Source organism: Lygodium microphyllum, chromosome 4, assembly GCF_053477565.2.
Source record: "Lygodium microphyllum isolate KBCC chromosome 4, Lygodium_microphyllum_v1.1.10, whole genome shotgun sequence".
NCBI lineage: Eukaryota > Viridiplantae > Streptophyta > Polypodiopsida > Schizaeales > Lygodiaceae > Lygodium > Lygodium microphyllum.
The window spans coordinates 119957417-119973272 of NC_141138.1; the positions used below are offsets into that span (position 1 = coordinate 119957417).

At 41.3% G+C, this 15856-nt stretch overlaps 1 protein-coding gene across 3 annotated transcripts in view; it reads left to right on the forward strand.

Annotated features, from left to right (window-relative positions):
• The window catches only part of LOC148037539 (protein CONSERVED ONLY IN THE GREEN LINEAGE 160, chloroplastic-like), a 92697-nt gene that overhangs the window by 61498 nt on the left and 15343 nt on the right, over positions 1-15856 (forward strand). For all 3 annotated transcript variants that reach the window (XM_087676471.1, XM_087676469.1, XM_087676470.1), the window contains 3 exons: positions 4312-4478; positions 4800-4904; positions 7182-7238. In XM_087676471.1, coding sequence (XP_087532597.1) covers positions 4329-4478; positions 4800-4904; positions 7182-7238 — 312 coding nt within the window. In that variant the 5' untranslated portion in view covers positions 4312-4328. The remainder of the gene's footprint in view (positions 1-4311; positions 4479-4799; positions 4905-7181; positions 7239-15856) is intronic.

Here is a 15856-nt window from a genome sequence, read left to right on the forward strand (position 1 = left end):
CCATTACTTTTGGTGAATCAGCTGGAGGTTCACAAAATGAACCTAATGTTCAGCCAGCTGCTCCTATGGAAAGTGCAGAAATTCAGCCATTGGCTGATCGGAATATTCAGCATCATGCTGAAACAGAAATTCAGCAAGAGCTTGCACACAGCCAGGATGCTAGACAACTACCTAGATGGTATTTGCAGACTATGCAAGATAGTCCTTTGGATGCACCCATGGCTGGTCGTACTAGAAGGCAAACTCGTTTGCATGATTCAGCACATACTGTGGAGTTTATTATGGCAGCAAGTACTTTTGATAGTGAAGAGCCTGAATGTTATGAGGATGCATAACACAATGTGCATTCGATGGCAGCCATGTAAGCTGAATTAGATTCTATTACTAAGAATCAAACTTGGGATTTGGTGTCCTTGCCATTTGGGAAGAAAGCCATTGGAAGAAAATGGGTCTACAAATTGAAAAGAAAAGCAGATGGATCCATTGATAAATACAAGGCACGGCTGGTAGCTAAAGGCTACGCACAGAAAAAGGGCATTGATTATGAGGAGACATTTGCTCCTACTTCCCGTATGAAGACTATCAGGTCTATGATTGCTTTGGCTGCACATTATGGTTGGACAGTCCATCAGCTAGATATCAAGACTGCATTTTTACATGGGGAACTTCAGGAGGAAGTTTATGTACAGCAGCCCATTGGTTTTGCAGTTGAAGGCTCAGAACATTTGGTATGCAAGCTCAAAAAGGCACTATATGGTTTAAAACAAGCTCCTAGAGCTTGGTATGAAAAGATAGATGCTTTCTTGCTTGGTCAGGGGTTTCTAAACAGCTCATCTGAGTCTACCCTTTACGTATGTAAAGAAGGGGGATCTATGCTGATTTTATGTCTTTATGTTGATGACCTTTTGCTCACTGGAACACATGCTGATCAGATTTCAGCATTCAAACAAAATTTGCAGCAAACTTTTGACATGTCTGACTTGGGAGTTTTGCATTACTACTTGGGCATCCAGTTCATACATAATGCTCGAGGTATTGGGTTATCACAGTCACGGTATATTGGGCAGTTTCTTGAGAAATTTGGCTTACAGGATTGCAAGCCAGTTACTACTCCCATGGAACCTGGACTGAAACTGTCATTACATGATGACAGTGATTTGTTTGATATACATACATATGCTCTTGCAGTTGGATGTCTTATCTATCTATGCAATACTAGGCCGGACATACAGTTTGCAGTTTTAGCTTTGAGTAGGTATATGCATCAGCCACGTATGTCACATTGGCAAGCTGTCAAGTGTGTTTTTCGCTACTTGCAGGGTACTCGTTCTCTTGGGTTGCTTTATGCCAAGGGGGGAACCACTGCATTTACATGCTTACAGTGATTCTAATTGGGCTGGTGATTATGATACACGTCACTCTACTAGTGGCAATTGTTTCTTTCTTGGCACTTCTTGCATTTCTTGGCTTAGCAAGAAACAATTCACTGTTGCCACATCGTCATGTGAAGCTGAATACAAGGCAGCTTTCACCACCACAGTTGAATGCGTATGGCTTAGACGCTTGCTAGCTGATTTGGATGTATCTGTTACTGAGCCTACTCCATTGTTCACTGACAGTCAGAGTGCCATTGTAGTGGCACGGAACCCAGTGTTTCATGCTCGCACGAAACACATTGAGATTCACTATCACTTTGTCAGAGAGAGGCTACAAGCAGGTGATATCAGCCTTGTCTATTGTCCTACCACCAGTAATGTGGCAGACATCTTCACCAAAGCTCTTCCTCGTGACAAATTTGAAGCATTTCGCGATGCTTTAAATTTGATATCCTTTGGTGGCGGATGATCCTTGTACTCTTGATCACTCTTCACTTCAGGGGGGTTTGTTGGGTATTTTACTCACGCCTTACTTACGCCTACGCTCATATGGGAGTGTCGGTGATCAGTAGGACACTGGGGCACTTTTTACTCTCGGTAGGAGAGGTTTTTTCCCCCAGACTTATGGTCTTATTATTGTATGTACTTATGTGCTTATGTTACACATATTTGGGCACTTAGTGTGTGTCAGGTGTGAACACCCCCCTACAACCCTAAGGTTTAAGGGTTGTACTTTGTACTTTCAGATTACACTCATTCAGTCTATTCTCTTGGGTGTCGTGCTTCAACTCTGTCTCTCTCACTCTCACACTGTCTACTGAATCTGGCTGTACCTCGATCCTCTGCTCTCACAAAAGTGACAAATAATCAGTAAAGTTCAATGAAATTGCAGAAATTTGCAGCCAAAATTTCAACATGCATGTGTTGAATGTTTGCTAAAAATGCCCGAACTTTGGTACTACTTCAGCCTGCATTCCTTTTATTGAAAATGCCACAAATTTGGGGCATTCCAATCTGCATTTCCTTGCTGAAAATGCCTCAAAATTTGGTGTATTTTCAGCTTCCAAATTTTGGGTAATGACTAATTCAAAATGCCCCAAATTTGGGGGACTCTTTCAAATCCCGGGATCCCAATGCTCCAAATTTGGGGACATTGCAGCCAAATTTGGGCCTCAATCCTTGTTGAGAAAGGCCCAAATTTTGGGGCAATTGCCAACAACCGATCCAAATTGCCTCAAATTCGGGGGAGATTGTAGCTTGAATCATAGATGCTTTAAATTGGGGCAAAATTGCAAATCCGTGTTGAATCTTCAATCACCCTTAAATTTGGGGCAAGCCTCAAGGAGTGAAGAGTCAAGACTAATCTGGATTCTGGAATTTGAAGTTCGCATGAGAGAGAGAGAGTCCTCACTTGATCACAAGCGGGAGCCGGGCCAGGTAGGCGCGAGTCCTTGCGGGAGTTGGGCCAGGCAAGCAGGGTGTGACTCGTGAGGCGATAGTCAGGACGAGCCATGACAGGTGAGAGTCACGACAGGGCGATAGTCGGGCAGGTGGGAGTTGAGGCGGACAGGAATGACATTTAAAAAAAAATGCCCCACTGTTGGAACAACCATTCCAAACAAGGAACGGCCAAGGAACAGGGCGGAACGGGCAGGAATGGGCTGGAATGTTCTGCTAGCATTTCTTGGGCTTAGACCTCCCGGAACGCGTTAATCCGTTCCCAAGTGCCGAAATGGAAGTTCCCTATCTCTATGTCTAATACCATGTTAAAAAATGCTTGACTACAGAATACAATCGCAATCGTACGGCAAATGCACAAACTAATAAAGAAACAGAGTTATGGTTAGGGTAACACAAAGTCAATGAACACAGAAGATGAATAAATTTGAATAATGAATAAATACAATGCACAATGCAACAAACACACTATGCAAGGTGAATATTGAACCTCTAGCTCCTGTGTCTCAAGGATTGGGGCAGAGGGAATGAGTAGAAGAGTGTGTTGTACTCTAACAGATCTTGAAATGCAGCAGACAGTCTCTGAAGATGTTTGATAGCAGCAAATGTAGCTTTGTGAAGGCTGGATCAGTGTCAGAGACAAGTAGTTGAAAGAAGAAATAAACAGAACTTTAATCAGCTGATGATGTGGCAGGCAGGTGCAGGCAGTAAACAGCAAAATGCAGTAGCTGATGATGTGTTAAGGGCAGGCAACAGGCTGCAGTGTGAAAACACAGGCTGTTGCTGGCCGTACAGCAGTAAACACAGTAAATGATGATGTGGACAGGTTGGCATCAGCTGGACAGCAACAGCAGTGGAAATGAGGTCACCAGCCGATCACAATGTCTAGACAGCAGTAAACAGCAATTGCCAACAGTTGGGGAGTCTCTAGAAGCTGGCGCCAACAGCAAACAGCAGTGGACAGCAATTGAATGGAGATATTCTCTATGCAGTTTGTAGAGAACAGAGTTTAGGCACCAACAATCTGCAAAAATGAGATTTAAGGATGAGTGGTGGCAGCCTGTGAATTTATAGATGGCTGGGTCCTCCCAAATTAGGATTTAGGTTATGGGACACAGATACTCTCTAGGAACACATTTCTTTAAATGAAAGTTTTGTAATTTAATTACTTAAGCTTGCTTTGGGGCTGTTTAATATGGCTAATTAGCATATAATGCATTTTTAGGTCAACACATTTGTGTTTATGTACCTCTGAACCCCTAGCCTTTTGAGGATGATGGACTTCCCACATAGCAGCAATAAAACAGTCTCATCAATGGACATTTTCAACCTGCCTTGTGGATGTTGTGCTTAGCAGATGCTACAAGCTTTTTCATTCCTGCTTTCTTTATTTACCGTTTTTGCTGCAAAAACTAGTTCAGTATTTCAGTTTCTTCAGTGACTAAGTTTTTTTTTCGGTTTGGGGGCATTTGGACAGAAAATCGTCTTTCAGCTATGGAGTTCTTTGAATCCTTTTTGCAAGCTCGCCGTTCTAATATCGATTTTGTTTCGAAAGCATCGGATATGCTGTGGAGGAAGGAAGTTCTTAATGTAAATGAAGAGGATCTTACTCAAGTCAGGGAAAGGCTTGCTGAACTCCAGAAGGTGAAACTAAAAACAACATAGATTTCTCTAAGAAGCATACAGAGTTGTGCTTTATATTGGATAGATTCATTCTCAAATTTAAGTAGGAAAGAGATTGAAGCCTAATTCTGTTTAATTTACGGGGAAGGCTTCCCTTTAAAGTTTCTGAGTAAAAAAGGTGTGCAGTGACACTGACTCAGATTTGGACATCAAAAGTTAGAGAGTGATATCAAAAGTAGGGTTGGGTTTTTGCTGTATGATGATATTAGCTCTGATAGCTTATACTGTTATCTGCTCTAAAATCTCATAATGTGCATTTGATGCATGTTACTAAACTTTCAGATTAGTGAAGAGGATGGTACCAGTGGCTTTCTGAAGTTAAGCCAGGCCAAAAGATGGGAATTGGGTGTGGAAGGAGCTCCAAGTAATCTAAAACCTGTTGCTGATGTAAGGAATGAATCCCCTCCTTTGTTTCTTTGCTTTTTGAACTGTTTGGGACCACTAGGGTTGTTTGTTTGGTGGGGGGTCAGGTTGGGAGGAGGGTGAGAGCAAGGGAGAGAGAGACACATTAAGTCCTATAAGGTCTATGAGACCAAAATTCCACAAAGAAAAAGCATAAGAGCAGGGTTTTTGAAGAAGGCCCACAGACAGCATACAACTTTAAAGTGCTTTGTGAATAGTCTTGGCCTGGCCTTTTGAATTGTCCATTGCATCTAAAGCTGGTTGGGGAGTGTTCTCTGTACATGCCTGCCCTTAGAATGTGTGGATGGCTTACTTCCTGATCGTTTGCATGGACCCAAGAGGTATCATGTGTCATGTTGCCAAAGGGAGATGCCCTATTTGCACTGGCACATCTCTATCAAGAATAGCACCAGCCATATCTGCTCTTGGTATTGCAGAGTCTATGAAGAGGGCCGAAACCCTTCCACATACTGTGTTGAGCTCAAAGTACAGAGTTTGTAGAGTGTCAACATGTGAACTAGTCCCTTGGGTCATCTTCTCTCTCTGTCTTGAAAATTCTTTGAACTCCAGCCACCTATCATCATTGACAGTGAACATCCCCTCTCCCAGCTTGTATCTAGAGAACTTGACCAGGCCAATGCAGCTACATTATTACAGGGTGCCTTGCTCAAATAGTCTTGTTAGCTCGCAAATCTAAATTTATTGGGAAACTTCTGTAAAGTGTGCTAGTTGCCAAACACCCTCATTGGAGTGAGTTCCAATTCTTTTGGTGCACTAATCTTGTTGGTAAAAAAGAAGACTGGAGCTAGCACCTATTGTCAAGAACAAGGACATCTTGTAATGAACCATCTTAGCAGATGTAAAGACACATACACCATCCACCTGAGAGTTGGCTATGAAGCTGATGGTACTTTTGAGAATCCAACAAATGTAGAACAAGCAATAATGGTCAATAAGGCCAGGTTGCAAAGGTCAAGAATAGGGAGACAAGGGCAATGCCAAGTTGAAGTTTGATGGAGGAAAGATGTTGAAGAAGGCTTTTATTGCCTAAGGATTTTGAGTACTTCTGATAAAGAAAACACTAAACCTAGCAAGAGATAGGGGAAAACCCTCACCTTAACTTCATGTAAATATGTTTTGAATATCACAACTCGTCTGTCTAAACCTATTGTGGGTGTTAGACATTTTTTCTAAATTCTTTAATGGACAGTAGGGAGACAAGAAGGGAATAAACCCATATAAGAGGAGTCAACGATCTTAGACCTTCAGGGGGTAAACATCTGAAATGGGTGCCAAGAAAAGATTTGCAAAGCATATGGAATGGTTGATCTTAGACACAAAGTACAATGGATTGTGATGATTGTAGATAATTGAGCATTTTAAGCATTCACATAGAGCATGCGTGCTATCTACTCATGTATCTGCTTTAATAGTGCAGGTATTATCTGTGTAAAACTGGAAAGCTATTAGGGACAAAATACAACTAGGTGCATTTTTCTATTTTTGATGCAGATTGTATGATTGTCATCAGGACAGCAAGGAAGGTGCAGCATTAAGCCCCTATTGGCCTAACATTGCTATGTATTGGTAGGTGACACATGGCAATTGTGAAAGCCATGGAACGTGACAGAAGCTCACATGTGGTATCATGTAAAAGAGCACATTCAGATGAGGGCCACGTGTCTCTGTCAAGAATGGCATGTGTGCCACATCTTTAGTACAATACATGGCCACAGAATTCAAGAAGGCAAGTGTGGTGAAGCATAGCAACATCTTGGTCTTTTATGAGGTTTTTCACTGAGAAACTGTGTCAAAGAGGGGGCAAGTGTGGGCAGGCAGCGAGACAGCTTACTGTGGTTAACCTTTCTGATCGCAATCTTCATTTGAAGATTTTGCATTATGCATGAAAGACAGTCACTGTGTAGCTCCTCAATTGTATCCAAGTAACTGTGTTATTTAAGGAAGACTCGATGAAAAACTAGCCGTTATGAAATTTCACTGTTTTCTCCAGTTTAACTGTGACTGGTTGGAGTATTGAGTGATTGTAACTGCGTTATTACAGTGTACTCAAATAAAACTTGTTATTCAATTTGAGGATCTGCTGGTGTCTCTGTAAAGTAACATATCTAGTTCTTTGTACTATATGCATGAAGTGAACCCGGAGTTTTATTCACTTATATGTGAGTTTTGGGAAGAAGTTTACATAGCTGGTTGTGAAAAGGATTCTGCAATGTCTGACATTTGCATTGTATGCTTTGACAGGAGAGACAAACATCCCGAGATGATCGAAGAAGGGCTGGTTTTTTAGAGTATGAAGCTGTATGTTTTTTGTTTGTTCACTTCCAATATGATGTGCACTTTTTAGAGAATGTAGCTGCATGTTTTTAATTTCACAGTTCCAGCATGATGTGGTAGTTTCTTAAACATCGACAAGCAACCTGCAGATTCAAAGCAAGGTTGAAGTGTATGGATAGTGGATTGTTTATGAGCTCATGTGTGATTGCTGCTCAGGCTCACGTATCCAAATCTTTACTATTCCGAATACAAATATCTAGATGAGTGGTGCAAGTCTTTGCTGGATCTCTTTGAATGGAATGATTGTTTCATTCAGCTCTATTTTCTGAAACTGCCTGGTAACAACATGTTTGAAAAGCTGATGTGCGCCCTTGGCCCGATGCGCTGGCTGCTTTGGGTTGGAACACCTTGGGATGATGATTATGGGCTGAATTCTACTTTTTCTGCAGTCCCTTCCTGGTCCCAATTTTGGGCCTGAGAGGGGGCCTTGAGCTAGAAAAGGTATTGTATACTAATTAGCTCTTTATTACAGCCCCATAAGGTTCCAATTTTGGGCTTGAGAGGGGGCCTTGAGCTAAAAGCAGCATCGTATACTGACTAGCTCTTTATTACAGCCGCAGAACATACTTATTACCAAAGTTATCATTAAATGACTGCTTTCCAAATTCCTAGAACATGCTTATTACCAAAGTTTCTTTCCAAATTCCTAGAGAGTGTCTGCCCCACATGCCAAACTCTAATTTGGGAGGATCCGCTGATCTATAAATAGAGAGGATGCCCACCACGTAATCCCCATTCTTGTTTGCAAATTGATTGCGCCTTGTTCTATGCTAACCACACCCCTTCTTGGCAGCCATCTTAGTTGGAGCTATTGTCCATTGTTACATTTATCGTGTTCCTCCTAAGTTTTCGTTTGAATGCTCCCTTATCCATAGATACTTTTTACCTTCTAGCTTGAGGATAATTTTTTCCTTGTGTGAACACCCATCAGTTGGTGTGGTACTTAGTACCTTAGGGATTGCAATTTCATATCATTCTCATATAATGGATGTGATATTCTAGCACTCTCTTCTCTCTTGCTATTCACTTGTTCACTTTGAGTTTTCAAGCCAACTCCTAAGAGTAGTTGCACTAGATAGGTGGGATCTCTTACTAATATTGCTCACTTTGACTAACCTTCCAAGCTTTTGCTATCAACTACCCTAGTAGCCCAACTAACATTGTAGAATATGTATGTACCAAGTAACTTAGTTTCCATAAATATCACTTTCCACTCACGGTTGAGTCTCTAGATAGACACTAGAATTCTAATTCTTGGCTAACTATGGCTTTCCCCCCCATCTTGCAGGAGCAACTCCTCATAATTTGCTCCTTGCCATTCTTGTGGTGTTTTATCTAGGAATTGTATTTTGTTTGACTTTAAGGAAGTTTGTTTCAAATTGTAGCTATCTAGAAGTCCACCATTTAAATTCCTTTTTAATTTCTTTCTATACCTTAATAACTTAATTTCTTTTATTTGTTCAAGAGAAAAGAAAAGCATTCAAAGAAATCAGCCTAATGTCCAAAAACCCATAAATCTTAATTCCCTTTTTAAACCCCCTCCCCTCACAATTAATTTATTTAAGATCTTGATCAAAATGTTTTTCCTTCCATTCCTTAAACTAAATAACGAAGAAGATAAAACCTATCTCCTTTTCCACTCCCGCACATTCACACACAAAGTCTATTTTTAAACCCTAAAAAATTTCCCCCTACTTAATAATTTATTCTTTTGGCCCTCCTCTCTTCACTATAATAATTAGCAACTAAAATGAAGTGATTTTAAGTGCTTCTTTGTCAGTGCTGATGCTTATCCTCATGCTATTGCTTATGCCTTTCACAAATAAATTTCAAATAACCACATGAAAATTTTAAATATTTAGAGTATTTTGTTTTTATTTATTAGTAAATAAATTTTTATAATAAAGTGTGTAGCCCATTTCAGGTTATCGTAACCCTTAAATCCCAGTGTGAACACACAACTACACAATAAAGAGATAACTACATGGTTTTGCTTCAAGAGTTTAAGTGCATAATTTGACTTAATAATCTGATTTTAATTCTTTATTAACTTATAAAAGTCTGATAAAATCATATAAAATCAGAATTATGTTTTTTTCCATACTCACAAATTTTCAGCTAATATTAAGCCATTTTCATTATTTTCATATACTGAAAAGTATAATTTTTACTCAAAAAACTTAGTTTTTCAATTTTTAGAAGTAGTAAATGGATTCTAAAAGTTCTAAGAAAAATTATAGAGAATCCTTTTCATATCCTAAACACTAGAGAAATATAAGATCCATCTAACATTCATCCTATAATTTCTTATGAATTTTCAAAGGTTTGTTTACAACTAGTTTCGTGTGTTTTTCTCAACTTTTCATTTTTAAAAAAATTTCAAACAAAGTTTACAATTCATATGAAATACGTAAAATGAATAATCAGGTTTGAATGCATAGATGAAAAATATTAAACATGGTAAATTGAAAAATTTCTATATACTAATTGATAAAACAATGACACACTTACTTGGAAATTTCTCAGTGCATAGTTGCATCTTTGGAATTCCTTGTCTTTGCAGGCCAGCCAAAGATCCCAATCCTCCTACACTTCAGCTCAACAGCCACTTTGATTCCCCCCACCCATAGCATTTCACAATTCTTACTCGAACCATTGTACTTCACAAATCTTTGAGAGAGAGAGAGAGATGATGATGATGGTTATGATGGGGTATAAAAGGATCAATTGAAGGTATGATAGGGGAAGTGATTAATGGAGAAGATGACGATGGGGCAAAAGATGATGATAATGAGGCTGGTGATGGTCAAGGAGGAGTGGGTGATTATAAAAAAGGAGGCTACGATCAAGAAGAAGTCGAGGATGATAATGAAAATGGGGGCATGGTGATAGTCAAAGAGGTTGTGATAATGATCAAGAAGAGGAGTAGATTGAAGGCGATGATTGTAGTTGCCTCCTCTCTCCCCCCTCTCGGCATTGTATCCAGAGTCTCTGTAATCCTGATTCCCTCTCTCTCTCTCTCTCTCTCTCTCTCTCTCGGGGTGTAGAGAGGATGCACCTCACGCCTATCCCTTCTCAACAATTTTCTGAACGGCTCTTTCCTTTTTCATAAACTCATGTTTTTCCTTTCTATTCATTGTCTTTTCTTCCTCTAAACCTTAGAACCTTTAAACTTTCAAATCTCTCCTTAGACTTATCACTATCATAAATTGACTTATCATAACTCCACCCCTACCTAGCATTCCTACAAGGATTATCAAGCAGGTGCAGCTAGCCATCAAATCAAATGCAAGTCATGGCATCCCTCTTTAAGCACCAAGGATGATGGTGCTAAGAAATAGAGATACAATTATTGCAGAAAGAAGGGGCATGTTATTGGATAATGAAGAAAGAGGATAGAAAATGAAAAGAAGAAACAATCAGGCATGAGTGTTGCTAAAAGTTCAGTAAATACAAAGGATGCAATTGCACATTTAGCAAGCTTGGACATTGGTTAGTCTTATGCTTCTTTTATGCGTTGTTTGTATGATCCTTCTTCACATAAACATGGTCTTTTAATGGCTGAAAATTATAGAGCACAGTTTGATAGCGGAGCTTCTAAGCACATAACATCTTTTCGTGACTTGTTTGTAGCATATGCAAATGTACAAAAGGGGGGATTTGTTATATGTGCAAATAATGCTTCGTATGCAATCCAAGGTATTAGTTAGATTCCCATTATTGCAGTAGATGAAAAAACCATCATGCTTGAAAAGGTCTTATATGTGCTAAACATAAAGAAAAATTTCCTTTCAATTTCAACCATTGCATGTGTTGGTTTTGTGGTTGAATTCCATATGAATCGATACATGTTTATGACTGTAGTGATGGGAATGTCCTCATTGTCATTGGTACATTGCACAATGGACTCTATCAACTTGATTTATATGAGAGGGGTGTTATTAGAGTGCTTCGTTCCTAGCCTGAGGATATCCCTTCAAGAGTGATGGGATGGGAAGGAGGCATGGGTGGAACGCTTGGGTCATGGCCACCTTGGCACTCCCGCCTAACGTATTGATTATTTCATGATATTATCTAAATGATTTTCCATAAATTATTATAAAACTCATATGAGTATGTTTATCATTAGAAAAATCAAATAGAGATACTCACTTTCAAGAGAAAATTATAAAATATTTCCTTCCCTAACCCCGTCTACCTGCTTCACCCTCAAAAGAGATAATATTGAAGCACACTTGCTTAGACAATAATAGTATGATAGTGAACTTGTATAACTCATCAATCTCATCCTAGTTGTCTCTATCCCAATACTTTGGTTTTATGCCCTTTATCTTCAATAGCCTAACATCGTTCTTTTGCAACAATACTTGCTATATTTGCATCTTCCAATATGGGAAGTTATGGCTATCAAGCTTTTCAATGTTGCAAATAGTGCTATTGACTGATACATGAGAAGTACTTGCCATAATGCTCCCATAATGACTGCAATAGAGTAAAACCCTAAAATGGGGAGCGGTTCGAGAGAGTTTAGTGGAAACCCTAAAACGGGGAGCGGTTCGAGAAAGTTTAGTGGAAATCCTAATTTTTGGGGCGCCCTTCCACATCTATAAATAGATAGGTTGCCCCCATTCAGCTATCATCCTTGTTTGCAGGTTACACCAGCTCACACACCCTCTGCTGCTGTTGGCACCCAATTTCCAGCCTGCAATCCCCGCCTCCATCTGTTGTCTAGCCATCATCGACTGCAGCCACATCATCTTCAGCCTGTCCATTGCTGTAGTGCTGGTGACTGCTACAAAACTGTCCCAGACTGCTGTTCAGCCTGTTGAAAATCATCTCCAGGGTCAGACAGCCTGCGTTTTCAGCATTGCAAGCCCTGACACTCTCAGACACTATTTTAGCCTGCTGTTTACAGCAGCCTGTGCACAGTTTCCAGCCCCCGATCGGTGGTACACTGCTGCGTTTACCAGTTTCCAGCCTCTAGACTGCTTCTTTTTGGTGACCAGCCTGTTGCCATTCACTATTCAGCAATCCTACACTCCGACTGGTGGTCACAGACTTGGGATCCGTCATGGGTGGTCGTCACACTCCAACATTGCTGTGCCCTTGAGCACACTGTACACTCTTACATCCATTTACAGCATTCATTCACTTCAGAGTTGCGTTCTCTCTCTCCCTTCTTCTGTTTGTGTTTGAATTTTTGTGTTTGAGTTTTGAGTTTTGCGTTTAGGGTTTGAGTTTTGCCCTCTGTGTCTGTGTCTGTGTCTTTGTGTTTCTGTCGTGGTCGTACATTCTGTGTATCCTCAGTGCAAACCCTAGCAGCCTTCTTAACATGGTATCAGAGGCGGTGCTCTTGTAAAGAGTATCCTGCTGATATTGTTGAGAGCTAGTCTTTCTGTGAGGCACACAATACGACTCGTAACCGAATCACAATGTCCCAGACACCTTCTTCTCTTGTTCCTATGATGTCTTATCAGGCTTCTCCATCATTGGAGGCCTTGAGATGACATTATGGACTCCGTGAGGAGGATGACACTCCACGTTCACCAGATTTCACTAACATGACAGAGGAGGACTTTGAGGAGTACTATCACAACAAGTACGGTGATGTTTACATCCCTCCTACCAGTTTTGCTACCACATCCGGACTGGTTGGTGAGGTTGGCCACCTCTCTGATCATGGGGGACATACGACATTCGCAACATCTGGCGATTCATCTTCATCATCTCAGCCAGGTCCAATGTCAGGCTTGTACAATTCTTTTGTGTTGCATGAATCAAAACCCTTGCCTGTTTCTTCTTTTGAGGTACAGGATTTGGATGGCTTTGCGTATGTAAACTTCAATAGAGGGGGACTCACAAAGTAGATGGAATTAAGGTACATCTACAACTTTTGTTTCATTTGAGCATATCACACACACTTCTCACTTCCCTCCCATCCACCCTCTTCTATATCACACCTTGATAATCTCTCATAATCTTTCCAAAATCTTGGATTACACTCCACATTTGCTTCATACACAGTAGGGGTTGGGTTTTCCATCTCCGCTCCTAGCACCTTTTCCTTCTCCACCCCATTCTCTACCTCTTTGCACCATGGTACTTCATTAGGGGGAATGCCACCCTTTAACACAGTGCCTCTTACCTTTCAACAAATGAGCATACCCATAACTCCTGGGTCGACTGTGATGGGCATTCCCCTCACTATCCCCAGCTTCACATCTCCCATGACCACTCATACGCGGGGGTTTCCATCCTCAGCTTATGGTGCGTCTTCACACTCTCCTTGGGTTACACCTACGCAGGGATTCCCAACTTTTGCTCCCAATGTTTCTATCCCACCTCCTTCGGTTCCTCATGTGGCTACCATGCCCATGCCTAGTCAACCCATCTCTACTTATGGATTCACCTTGCACACTACCCGCATGCCTGGTGGGCACTCTGGGGCCCATTCCCAAGTGTACTCCACTCCCCCATCCTACCTCCACTACACTTCTTCACACTCCATCTCCGAGCACTACCATTCCTGTTGCAACGGCCAAGAATGCCTTTACGGATAAGACACGTTTTAACGGGTTAAATTTCACTACTTGGTCGAATTTCATGCAACAAGTGCTTGAGTCTCAGGGTCTTTGGGACCTCGTCATTGGTTTAGAGCCGATGCCGGACCCTCGACTAGCTCATTCTAACTACATCCGTCAATGGAGAGTCCGAAATGCTACAACTAATGTTGAGCTGATGCAGGGATTGCTTTCCGAGTTTCACTCTCAGTTGCAGCACTTTCCGCTCGCGTCAGAGCATTGGAGTCACCTTCTCGACCGCTATGCGGCTCGTGATCGTACTTAGCGCATTAATCTCGACTTTAAGCTTCAAGAGTTCTCTCTTAAGGAAGGGGATGATTTGAAAGTCAAGCTGACTGACTATAGGCGGTTACTTGCCGAGTTCGCCACTACTGGCTCTCCAAAGTTAGATGATGATCAGGTTACATTCTTCTTGAATAAGTTTCCCGCAAAATACTTCGATTTCATTCAACACATCATCTCCCAACCTCGATTACCAACCTTCTACGAGTTTGAGTGCTAGTTCTTGCGTTTCATAAGGCTGCATGATCAAGTCCACAAGAAATCCTCATCACAGCCTTATTCAGAGCAGAGGGGGTTGGTTGCCTCTTCTTCGGGAGGGAAAACCACCAGTGGCAAGAACTCGCTAGATGCGAAGGTAAGCCAATCAAAGGGTGACTCCTCTTCCTCAGATGAAACCAAAGAATCAAGACCTCTCTGGCAGCAACTCCCTAAGAAAAACCGGTTTTGCATACACTGCCAGAGAGCAGGCTATGCGGACGAGGAGTGTCACTCCAAGGCCCAAGGTCTTCCACCTAAAAAGCCTCAGCAGACCGCTATGACTCCACAGTACAGTGGGGCTACGCCTTCGGCTCCTGCTTCATCTGCTCCTTTAGCACCCGTTGTTGCTGCTGGACATGTGGCTCGTGTACAGTCTCACCAGCCCATCTCTTTCACTACCCCTAAGGGACTGGTTGATTGGTCTGCAGGTTCCGATCCCGTTGCACTTCATGTATCTATCTCACCTTCCTCCCCACCTCGTTAGGCGTTCCCTTGGCAGAGCCCTGCTACTGAACGTACATGATGGTGGCTACCTTCTTAGACTAACATGTCTCTAGGTCCTTTCGGATACCCTAGGTCAGTCTAGCATTCATTTTTTCGCACTCTTAGAGTCGGGCCCATAGGATTTTTGTCTCTACATTTTAAGTCTTCCGCTGCATTTACTCACACACACATACACATTTGCATCTTTGCACTTGTTCCTTTAGTTAGCTTTTCATTTTTGTTTTGTTTTGTTTTTGGAGCATCTCACTACTGACCTCTGTGATTGTAGACTTTGATCTCCTTTACAGGTTTTGTTTACTTGCTGATTAGCCTCTTAAATAGCCCCAAAACACACTAAAAATGCTATTTTAGTGTAAAATCCTAAAATGGGGAGCGGTTCGAGAGAGTTCAATGGAAACCCTAAAACGGGGAGCGGTTCGAGAAAGTTTAGTGGAAATCCTAATTTTTGGGGCGCCCTTCCACATCTATAAATAGACAGGCTGCCCCCATTCATTGCTTTGCCATAAAGCAAAAATATGGTGCTTGATCTCCCTCCGTTAAAAGCACCTACTCACAATGTATGTGAAAGTTGTGTACTTGGCAAAATGCATTGTGCTTCGTTTCCCAAAGGTGGATCTATGCATGCTGATAAAATACTACAGCTTGTGTGCATAGTGATGTTAATGGGCCCATGCGTTTCAAATCCATTGAAGGATACTTGTACTTTGTTATCTTCATTGATGACATAAGTTGTCATTGTTGGGCATATGCTTTAAGGCACAAGTTAGAAGTGTTTATATGCTTTAAAACCTTCTTGGCAAATGATAGTGAATGCAAACTAATTACACTATGGATTGATGGAGGAAGGGAATATATGTCATGGGAGTTCAACTTTTTTTTGGTTGAAAGGGCCATTATACATTAGTGTACTCTTACACACCTCAACAAAATAGTGTGGTTGAAAGAAAAGTTGCACTT